This window comes from Heteronotia binoei, chromosome 16 (genome assembly GCF_032191835.1).
Source record: "Heteronotia binoei isolate CCM8104 ecotype False Entrance Well chromosome 16, APGP_CSIRO_Hbin_v1, whole genome shotgun sequence".
NCBI lineage: Eukaryota > Metazoa > Chordata > Lepidosauria > Squamata > Gekkonidae > Heteronotia > Heteronotia binoei.
This window is the reverse complement of record NC_083238.1, coordinates 43,648,264-43,659,702: the sequence shown is the minus strand read 5'-3', so window position 1 is coordinate 43,659,702 and position 11,439 is coordinate 43,648,264. Positions and strand designations below refer to the sequence as shown.

Sequence of the window (11,439 nt, the reverse complement as noted above, 5' to 3'; positions counted from 1 at the left end):
GGTCCCCGAGCAATTAGATGTCATTTGCTTCCTTCTCCATCTCTCTTGCTTCCTTCTGCATCACGGGTTACTTTGCCAGGCTTGCCCAATCGCACAGGAGCTACAAAATCACTATTTTCTCCATTGGCTGAGGCTCCTCTCTTATGAAGGAAGGGGGGGGGGAGAGATAGCTTGCTTTGCTAGGCTCTCTCAATCACACAGCAGAGCTACTGAGCCAAGCCTCTCTTCCTTCCCCTGGGGAAAGAAGGGAGGGAAAGAGCCAGAGCTTCCTTTGCCCAGTTTTCTGGATCCCATGGGAGAGATACAAAGAAAGCACCTTTAATACCAACAAGTGCTAACATTTTAAGCATATTTTAAGGTTTTTTTTAACAAAAATCTTTAATTGTGTTTGTTTGTGTCCTTTATAAAGTTTGTATCTCTGCTACCTAATCTTAAAAAAGTAAAAACATGGCCTGGTCCAACATGGCCCAGTCCAACCTGACATGGCCCGGCACAACAAGATCTCATTTATATCAGATCCGGCCCTCATAAGAAATGAGTTTTACACCCCTGCTCCAATTAGTCTAGCTCGCTGCTACAATGCACACAATGGTGGGCACTGCTGTTATTTGGTTCAGCTGAAAGCTAAGAGGTTCCCTGTATTTGTGCCCCAAATATCAATGGACACAAATTCCATTCATCTCTGCAGTGCGCACAGTTAAAACTGTGCAAATGTGCAAAAACACATCTCTGCAGCTCGCATATATTCCGCTAGTGCCTAACAAATCACAGGTGTAATGGGGCAACTTTACATGGAGCTTGTGAAATGTGATACTCGCTTGTTTCCTTTGGGTGGTCTTTGCAAGGGATTACCCACCAATGCAAAACTTCAACTGGGGGGTGGCTAGGGGGAGAAACGACACTATGGTCTCACAGTAGCAGGAAGTGAGAACAGCACCCAAATGTCTTGCTAAACCGGCCGCGAGCCTCTCTCTCTTTCAGCGTACAAGAGGGAATCCAGATGCGTCACAGCCAGACCTGTAGCGGGGGGGCGGGGGCGGCCTCCCCACCCAACCCCCCTTTGACCTTTATGGCTCCTCCTTTCCCCGCTGCTTTGGCGGCCCCCACTCTCGCTGCCACCCCTTTCCTGGCGGCCCCCAATTTCCCTGCCACTCTGGCAGCCCCCTTCCCTCTCTGCGCGGTGCCTCCTTCTCCCTCCCTCCCACCCAGTGAAGCACTGGCTCCTGGGGTTCAAGGCACCCCCCCACCGATCAGCTGAACTTGACATGTCTTGGCACAGTGGGGGGCGCCTTGAAAGAGCCCCAGGAGCCGCACTTCACTGCTTCATCGGGTGGGTGAGTGAGAGGGAGGGAGGGAGGTACCACAGAGGGGGGCAGAGGCCACCAGAGCAGTGGGGGGCCCTCCACCCCAATTGTTTTTCCATGGCCCCCCCCCCCCCGGCCAAAATTTTCTGGCTACGGGCCTAGTCACAGCCAGACACGAATGCCAGGTGTGCTACAGACTTCTCTACGTGTCTGCTCGTTCCCCTTTCCATGCTTGATATAACTGCATTATATCGTTTTCCAGGTGCCTTCCCCTGGTTAGCACACAGGGTGGCTTTTGTTGGCTTCTGAAGTTCTCCATTTCGAAGAAGGGATAATTCACACAAGCCACGCCCGTATCTTAATGCATTCACAAAAGCACTCATGTCAACGCGTCATGCACGCAATGGATGACCTTATAAGACTTGTGGACCGTAACACTTCTCAGGTGGCTCAAGAGGCTTATTGAGGCTGCAACAGCCCGAAAAAGCCCGGCAGGAACTCAGTTGCATATTAGGCCACACCCCCTGACATCACCATCGTTTCATGCAGGGCTTTTTAAAAAGAAAAGGTCCGGTAGGACCTCATTTGCATATTAGACCACACCCCGACATTACCATCGTTTCGCACAGGGCCTTTTATTTTAGAAAAGGCCTGGCAGGAACTCATTTGCATATGAGGCCACACCCCCTGACAGCACCATTATTTCACTCAGGGCTTTTTTTTTTAAAAAAAAGCCCAGTATGAATTCATTTACATATTAGGTCACACCCCCTGACATCACCATTGTTTCACACACGGCTTTTCCTATTAAAAAAACCCAGCGGGAACTCATTTGCATATTAGGCCACACCCACGGATGCCAAGCCAACTGGAACTGCGTTCCTGCTCAAAAAAGGCCTTGGCCTGTGGTCACTTACAGACAAGACATTCATACAGACTGATACAGACACAAGCAGCACTTGTAGGAATCATCCCTGTTTGTGTGTGTGTATATCTATCTGCAGTACAAACAAGAAGTGCTTAGATGATGCCGTTGTTTTCTTTAAAGCTTTAATTACAAAAATGCTACATTTCGGTTTAACTAGAATTTCCCCTATCGCTTGTCTTTACTGGGCTTCCTTCACTGCCGCATAAAACTCAATTTTTTTTTATTTGGAAGGTTTTGCTTTTCTTCCTGTTTTAAAAGGCACATTGAGGCTTGGAGTTAGGGTCCTTCCATTTTAAAAAGATTGTTGCCTCTGTATTTTCCCTAGCAGAGCAAGTAACAGCTTGAGGAGAGGGAAATTAACAGGAGGTGAGGGGGACCGAGATAGGCCCTTTTGGGTCGTTCCCGTTTTCGGAGACATTTAAAGAGAGGGGCACCAATCACAGATCTCTAATATCTAGTCCAATTTGATCCTAAACTGTTGAAGCCAGCCTCAACATAGCAAAGCTGCTTGGATTAACAGACTGCATACATGTTGACATCTATTCTTTTCATATCACATCATTACAGATTTGCTTCCTGCAAATGTATTAACTACATGCATGAGGAAAACTGCAAAAAGAAACTGAGATATGGAATGCACATGATAATAAAAGATCTTGGGGGTCGTTAGTGGTGGTGGGGAAAAGAGGTTAAACAAATTCTATGGGTAACATGCAGTTTTCACCAGGAGTGCATCCACACTGCACTAAACAATGCATTCTAAAACTGGATTTTTGCTATTCTAGCACAGTAAAAACCCAGTTGCAAAATGCATTATTCATGTAGTGTGAACGCAACCTAAGTAAACTGACTATGTTTCCCCTCTGTTTTTGACGGCAGCCTTGCTCTGGCAACTGCTTGGAAACTTGGACGTTTCTTTGCCTGCAGTGATTTTCCATAACTCACTGGGGGAAATCCAATAGACACTGAGATCAGGATCCAATGGCTGTGGAAACCTGCATCTTCATGAGCTCCATCTGAGGAGACAGGCTTTGATCTTGGTCAGGGCAAGGAAGTCTAGGTAGCTTCTTCAAAAACTCTGGTAAGACCTCACCTGAAGTATTGTGTTCAGCTTTGGGCACCACATTTTAAGAAGGATATAGACAAGCTGGAACAGGTCCAGAGGAGGGCGACGAAGATGGTGAGGGGTCTGGAGACCAAGACCTATGAGGAAAGGTTGAAGGAGCTGGGCATGTTTAGCCTGGAGAGGAGGCAGCTGAGAAGTGATATGATCGCCATCTTCAAGTACTTGAAGGGCTGTCATATAAAGGATGGTGTGGAATTGTTTTCTGTGGCCCCAGAAGGTAGGACCAGAACCAACCGGTTGAAATTAAATCAAAAGAGTTTCCGGCTCAACATTAGGAAGAACTTCCTGACCGTTAGAGCAGTTCCTCAGTGGAACAGGCTTCCTCAGGAGGTGGTGGGCTCTCCTTCCTTGGAGGTTTTTAAACAGGATAGATGGCCATCTGACAGCAATGTGGATCCTGTGAATTTAGGGGAAGGTATTTGTGAGTTTTCTGCATTGTGCAGGGGGTTGGACAAGATGACCCTGGAGGTCCCTTCCAACTCCTGGGTTCCTAGCCTGGGACCTAGTTTAGGGATGGCTGGTCAAAGTATTAAAGTGTTACAAGTTGCATGTATGCAAGACACACACACTGTGGGCACCGAGAGAACACAACAGCAAACATTCCCCAAATACAGGTGGCAACCAGTGTTCCCTCTAAGCTGAGTTAGCATGAGCTAGCTCACAGATTTTTAGCCTCCAAGCTCGCCATTTTTGTCTTAGCTTTGGAAGGATGACCCCAGAGCACATTTATTTATGCAGTAGCCAAACTGCTCACTCACAACTTTAATGCCAGTAGCTCACAAAGTAGAATTTTTGCTCACAAGGCTCCACAACTTAAAGGGAACATTGGTAGCAACCAATACGCCCCCTAAGTTGTGGAGTTTTGTGAGCAAAAATTCCATTTCATGAGCTGCTAGCATTAAAGTTGTGAGTTACTGCAAAAATTAGGTTTTTCTGGGGCCAGTTTTCCTGAGCTAAGACAAACATTTGTGAGCAAGAAGCTAAAAAAACTGTGAGCTAGCTCACACTAACTCCGCTTAAGGAGAACACCGGTAGCAACATGTCCATCTACTCTCTGAACCGCCAATGATGGACCACGTTGTCAGACGAAAAGCCTGCCTGCACTCTGCGCTCGCTGTGGGTTGCGTCTTGTGCGTTTAGTTCCAGAACCAAAACTGGAAGCAACACGAGAGATTACCAGTTGTTCAAGGCAGACGTGCAAAGCACCTGTACAAAGCTACAAAGAAGCAAAAAGACAAAGGAGCAGAAAGACAGAAATCCAAGGCTGCGATATCCTGAACACACCATGTCATCATTGTGCTCAAAGACGGGAAGAAAAGTTTCTTACAGATTTCAGGGGAAACAGCACACTAATACTAACACATCCTATGTCCTAATTTAACATCAAAAAAGGTCAGATTGGTATGTCTGTGTCAGAGGTGTGGACATTAACTGGGCAAGGACATTCGGAAAGTGGATTGTTTGTGTGGCTAAAAGCTGGGAGTGACTAGTCTGAAAACAGGGCACTGCTTTTGGACTTAGAAAGGATTTTATGCATTTCTGTACTCCTCTAAGAAGCTGAGCTTGTAACCAGTGTTCCCTCCAAGCTGAGTTAGTGTCAGCTAGCTCACAGATTGTTCGCCTCCAGCGCATACATTTTTGTCTTAGCGCAGGAAAAGTTGCCCCAGAACAAACTAATTTATGCCGTAGCTGATAACTTTAATGCCAATAGCTCACAAAGCAGAAATTTTTGCTCACAAGACTTCGCAGCTTAGAGGGAGAGCGTTCTTAAACGCTGATAGCTGAAACACCTTTCTAAACTGGGATGGGGTTGCTAATTCACAGACTCTGCCCAAAGTAGTCAATGAGTTTTAAATATTGTTGCCGCCGCTGCTAATTCTGCAAAAAAAAACCTTCCATTTGGAAGGACAATGATAAATAAAACACACAGAGCAGCTGCTTCTAACCAGAAAACCAAATGCAAAGAGACTAGGATATATTTCAAGTAAACTACATTTGGCTTCAAGACCAGCTGGTTCGCCTAGACTTCACAAATGCTATCTATGTAGGTTCCATCAACGCTACTCACTCCTGGTGCCTTTGGCTCTGGATATTCCACAACCTCAAAGCTAAGCTTTTCTCTTTTTTTTTTAGCAGCAAAGGATTCTGCCCGGCGGAGCCAAAGTTGCTTCGTCAAACGTTCATCCCACGGTAGGAAAGGGATCCTTGCAGGTTGCCAGCGTCGCCCTTCCAGTCAAGTGTTTGGATAGGACAGTTCGAAAACGTTGCAGGCCTCCCCCAGGCTGTCGTCCATGTTCAGCCTTCGCCAGAAAGACTTCTGCTTCATCTGGAGCTCCCTCCGCACGCACCGGGGGCATGGGACGGACTTCACCTTGCACTCGGAGTGGAAGAGGGCACCGCAGCTCTCGCACCTGGGGAGGCAACAAAAGCAGGTGTTTGTATATTAGTTATATGTTTATATACAAGTCAATCAGATATTTGGATATGCATAGTTGCAGGGCTCACTTTGTAGCAGGGGCTCCTTTGCATGTTAGGCCACACCCCTCTTAGGTAGCCACTCCTCCAAGAGTTTCCAGGGCTCTTCTTACAGGGCCTACTGTAACCTCCAGGAGGATTGGCTACATCAGGGGGTGTGGCCTAATAGGCACAGGAGCTCCTGTGACAAAGTGAGCCCTGCATATTTGTATATGAGTTTTAAGCAGAGGCCATTTAGTAGAAAAAGAGGTGCCAGAGCTCATTAGCACAACTCCTTTGCATATGCCACACACCCCTGACATCACCGGATGGGTGTACTAAATTATATCAGCTCAGCATCTACCTTAAAATGTTTCTTGAATGATAATTGTCATAATAAAGCCTTACTCCCTCAAACTTTTTAAAGTACCTTCTCCTATTTGTCCACAGTGGGATGATGAAGATTTATCTCTGTCTACTTGATATGTTTTGGTTGTTCTCCCATTTTTTGTGGTGGGAAATACTACAAAGTTTGTCAAATCTTAAGAGTTCAGCAAAATTCTCACAGGGAGTTTGAACAATGGAGCCCAGAAGCAAGTATATTTGGGGGTGGGGGAGACAGAGTAAAAAAGAAAGAGTACAATAAATTTTAGAAATTCTGCTGCTTTGTTCCTGTGAGCTCCTGCCAAAATGAGGCCTGGTTTTAAGCTTCCCTCCTGTGCGATTGAGCAAGCCTTGCAAAGCAAGCTGTTACGCAGAAGGAAGCAAGATATTGGGAGAAGGAAGTAGATGACAGCCAGTTGCTCAGGGGCCTGATAGGAACCCTCCAGGGGCCTGATTCAGCCCCCGAACTGCATGTTTGACACCCCTGAGCTAAAGTGTAGCCTAAGGATTCACATGACACATTAAACAGTACAGAAATTAGAAGAGGAAGAAGAATTGCAGATTTATACCCCGCCCTTATCTCTGAATCAGAGATTCAGAGCGACTTAAAATCTCTTCTATCTTCTCCCCCCACAACAGACATCCTGTGAGGTGGGTGGGGCTGAGAGAGCTCTCCCAGAAGCTGCCTTTTCAAAGACAACCTCTGCCAGAGCTATGGCTGACCCAAGGCCATTCCAGCAGCTGCAAGTGGAGGAGTGGGGAATAAACAGGTTGCTTACCTGTAACTGATGATCTTCGAGTGGTCATCTGTGCAGTCACACACATGGGTCTTGCCGCAGGCAACGGATCCATACCTCGGAGCTCCAATAGCTCGTTTATAACGTCTTTTGGCGCGCTTTCCTCCCGCCCTGGGGAGCAGGCAGCGACTGCGCATGCCTGGAGCGGGGGGAGAGCGCCCATTCCACTCAGTTTCTTCCAGCCGCCACTGGCAGAGAGACTAGAAAGGTTAAAGCAGGAAGTACCAAAAGCCAGCAGCGGGGAAGGCTGGGTGGGCGTGTGTGACTGCACAGATGACCACTCGAAGATCATCAGTTACAGGTAAGCAACCTGTTTATCTTCTTCGTGGTCTCTGTGCAGTCCCACACATGGGTGACTAGCCAGCTAAGTGTCCTGGAGGAGGGTGCTGGAAAAGAAAAGGTTAGTCACGTGGCCCAGAGCAAAGATGGTATGATATAGGAACATAAGCGGATGCACTCACCCCCATTTCAGTGAAAGATGGATCTGAGGACCGCTTGGCCGAAGGAGGCGTCACGTCTTGCACGAACGTCCAACGCATAATGGGAGACGAACGTGGAAGGAGAGGACCACGATGCAGCAGCACAGATGTCCTCTAGGGAGACGCCGTGCAAGAAGGCCGAAGACGTCGAGACCGCTCTAGTAGAGTGAGCCTTAAGGCCTTCGGGCAGAGGCTGCTTAGCCAGTTCGTAGCACAGCCTAATGGCACTCACTACCCATTTAGATAGTCTCTGGGTAGAGATTTTGTGTCCCCTGCAAGGGTTTCCGTATGCCACAAATAGATTAGGGTCCTTACGGAAGGGCCGTGTACGATCAAGGTAGAAAGATAAAGCCCTTCTTGCATCCAAGGAATGCAAGGCCCGTTGACCGTGGTCGGTTGGGTTGGGAAAAAAGGTCGGCAGAGAGGTTGCAGTCGATAAGTGGAACTGGGAGACAACTTTAGGAAGGAATGCAGGGTCCGGTCTTAGGACAACCTTTTCCCTGTGGAAAGTGGTGTAGGGAGGATCGTGGCGGAAGGCGCATAAGTCACTTGCCCGTTTTCCAGAGGTAAGGGCAATCAGCAATGCTGTCTTCCAGGAAAGAAGGCTGAGATCTATGGTAGCCATAGGCTCAAATGGTGCTTTCATAAGCGAGGAAAGAACTAGGGATAAACTCCAAGTTGGGACAAGGGGTTTAACGGGTGGATTGAGGTGCAACATGCCCTTGAGAAAGGACTTGGACAAGGAATGAGAAAAAACTGTTTTGCCGTCTACCGTATTGTGGAACGCAGAGATGGCAGACAGATGAACTTTCAGGGATGAGTAACAGAGTCCTGATTTCTGTAGAGAAAGTAAATACTCCAGGATCATATTGAGAGGTACAGATTCTGGAAGTAGATGGTTAGCAGTCGCGAATGAACAGAAGCGTTTCCATTTCCTTTGGTACGAAAGCCTTATGGAGGGCTTCCTGGCGTTTAGAATAACGTGGGCTACCTCTGCGGAGAGGTGGGAGGTCGAATTCTCCAGGCCGTTAAGGCCAGTACCTGAGGATTGTGGTGCAATATCTGACCGTTGGCTTGGGACAGGAGGTCGCTCACGAGAGGGAGGCGACGGTAAGTGTGATGAGATAACTGGAGAAGTCTCGTGAACCATGGTTGCCGTGGCCACCAGGGGGCTACCAGGATGCAGTCCGTGCCGTCTCGTGTGATCTTCATCAGTACCCGAGTCAGTAGAGGGGTTGGTGGGAAGATGTAGTGAAGAGGGCCCGTCCATCTGTGTAGGAAGGCGTCGTTCCCCCTTCTGGAAAAATAGCGTGGGCATTTGGCATTGTCCCTTGAAGCAAAGGCATCCACCTTGGGTGTTCCGAAGCATCTGAAAATGCGTCGGAGGTAGGTTGGATTGAGGGACCACTCGTGGTCGTCCAGACGAAACCTGCTCAGAGAGTCGGCCAGAACATTGTCGACACCTGGGAGGTGAACAGCAGTCAGGTAAATGTTGTGCTCCAGACACCATTCCCAGAGCAAGATGGCTATACGGCAAAGCCGGAGAGACCTGGTTCCCCCCTGCTTGTTGATATAGTAGACAGTTGCCATGTTGTCCGTTGAAATCTGGATATGGCTCCCGTTGATCAGCGGGAGAAAAGATAAGAGGGCCCTGTGCACGGCAATCAGTTCTAAGCAGTTTATGTGCATGGCCCTCTCGGAGGGAGTCCAAAGGCCTCTGACGGTCTTGTCCTCTAAGTGGGCTCCCCACCCCCACTTTGAGGCGTCCGTTGTCACAACAGCCACTGGAGGCGCCGGTAGAAACGGCATGCCCGCGAGGAGATTGCTGGGTACCGTCCACCACGTAAGGGATGAAAGTGCTCTCTGGGGAACCGTGAGTAAGACACTCTGCGGTTGCAACTGAGGATGGTAGGCTCTTACAAACCAAAGCTGTAGTTGTCGCATCCGTAGCTTGGCAAAGTGGATGACGGAAGTCGTGGCGGCCATGAGGCCCAGCAAGCGTTGTATTGTGAATGCAGACTGGCAAGGCTGTCGTTGAATTGACTTGGCTAAGGTGATGATAGTAATTGCTCGATCCTCTGGAAGGAAAGCACGGTGGAGAGAAGTGCGTAGGAGAGCCCCTATAAACTTGATGTCCTGAGTAGGCTCGAGATGGGATTTGGATGTGTTCACACGAAGCCCCAGGGAATCGAGAAGAGAGAGCGTTGTGCTGATATTGGTCTGCAAACGACGCTGAGTCGGTGCTATGAGAAGCCAGTCGTCGATATACGGGAAGACTGTGATGTCTCGAAGCCTGAGAGCCGCTGCCACCACCGCCATACACTTGGTGAATACCCTTGGCGCGGTGGAGAGGCCGAAGGGCAGGGATACGTACTGGAAGTGGTCTCGCCCCATAGCGAATCGCAGATACTTCCGATGATGAGGTCGGATTGTCACATGGAAGTAAGCGTCCTGAAGATCTAGGGAAGCCATCCAGGAATTCCTGGGAATAAGAGGCAGGATGGCGTGTAGGGAGATCATTCTGAACTTCCTGCATTCGATGAAGTTGTTCAGCTTCCGAAGATCTAGGATAGGGCGCTTTCCTCCATCGCGTTTGGGGACCAGGAAGTATCTTGAGTAGAATCCCGTCCCTCGATGTTGAGGAGGAACGGGTTCTATGGCATTCTTCTGGAGCAAGTCCAGAATTTCCTGCTGCAGGAGTGCAGATGGAGGTGTGGCTATGAAGTGGTGGTGGTGTGGTGGCGAAACGAACTCTATTGCGTAACCTAGACGCACGATGGTAAGGACCCAAGAGTCGGTGGTGATGGAACTCCAACTTGGGTAAAAAGGGGATAGTCTGGTATGCCTGATGGGAGAGTCAAAGAGACTGCTTGCCTGTCTGGGATTGTTTCTTGGAAGGTTGAGCCCGTGGCCTCTGATGAAAAGGCTGCTTTGGGAGAGGTTTCCTTTTCCAGAAATCTTGAGATTTAGGAGACCGTTGACGGCGCTGAAAGGATGGCTTCCACGGTCTTTGCCTATTAGAGGGCAGTGAGGTTGGTTGTGTGACCCCAAGACGTTTCGCTCTTTTGCGGCCGTCATCGACCGATGCAAGGACCTCGTCCGTGGACGCATGGAACAGTCCCAGACCGTCGAAAGGAAGGTCTTCTATACGCTGCTTAATGTCCGGCTGCAAGTTCGTCGAGCGCAGCCAGGCGTGGCGACGTAAAGCCACCGAGGTTGCAAAGATTCGGGAGGAACAGGAAACCGCATGGCGTATAGAGTTGATTTGTTGTTTAGTGACACGGGAGAGCTCAGAGACGAGAGACGACACAGCCTTTTGAGATGAGTCAGGCATGGATGTGATGTGAGGGGTAATCTGGTTTGCCAAGTTGAAGGAGTAAGCCGCAAAATAGGCTAAGTAATTGTTCAACTTGGAATTGGTTGAAGAGAAGCTATAGATTTTCTTAGCCAGAGTGTCCAATTTTCGGCCCTCCCGGTCCGGAGGAACGGGGTGGCGAGATTGTTTGTTCTTGGTGGCGGAATGAACAACAATAGAGTTGGGTGCCGGGTGGGATGCGAGGAACTTGCAGTCAGCTACGTGCACCCTATAAAGAGAATCCAGGCGGCGGGAAAGTGTAGGGATCGAGGCCGGCTTCTCCCAGGCTTCCTGGAGGCCTTCAAGGTGTACAGGGAGCATAGGAAGCGTAGAGCTATCAGGGAAGTCTGCGCGAACTAGGTCGTGTACCACATCCGAAATTTTAGGTGAGTCAGAGGACATAGGGATGTTTAGTGCGGAAGCCATGGTTGTGATCAGATTAAGGTAGGCCTTAGAACTGTCGGATGGTGAAAGCCTAGGAGGTTGGTCCGATGAGGGCGAGGCTGGGGCCTCCTCGGAGTCGGAGTGATCAGAAGTGTCTCTATCCGAAGTCGAACCGGGATGTTGTGGAGACTTGGGCTCGACAGGTGAAGGGTCCCGAGGACGCTTTAG

At 49.0% G+C, this 11,439-nt stretch overlaps 1 protein-coding gene across 1 annotated transcript in view; it reads right to left on the bottom strand.

Annotated features, from left to right (window-relative positions):
- Positions 1–5,300: 5,300 nt before the first annotated feature.
- Positions 5,301–11,439, bottom strand: part of PLEKHM3 (pleckstrin homology domain containing M3) — a 121,642-nt gene continuing 115,503 nt past the window's right edge. The window contains exon 8 of the mRNA XM_060257239.1: positions 5,301–5,769. Within this exon, the coding sequence (XP_060113222.1) occupies positions 5,592–5,769 (178 nt within the window). The 3' untranslated portion in view covers positions 5,301–5,591. The remainder of the gene's footprint in view (positions 5,770–11,439) is intronic.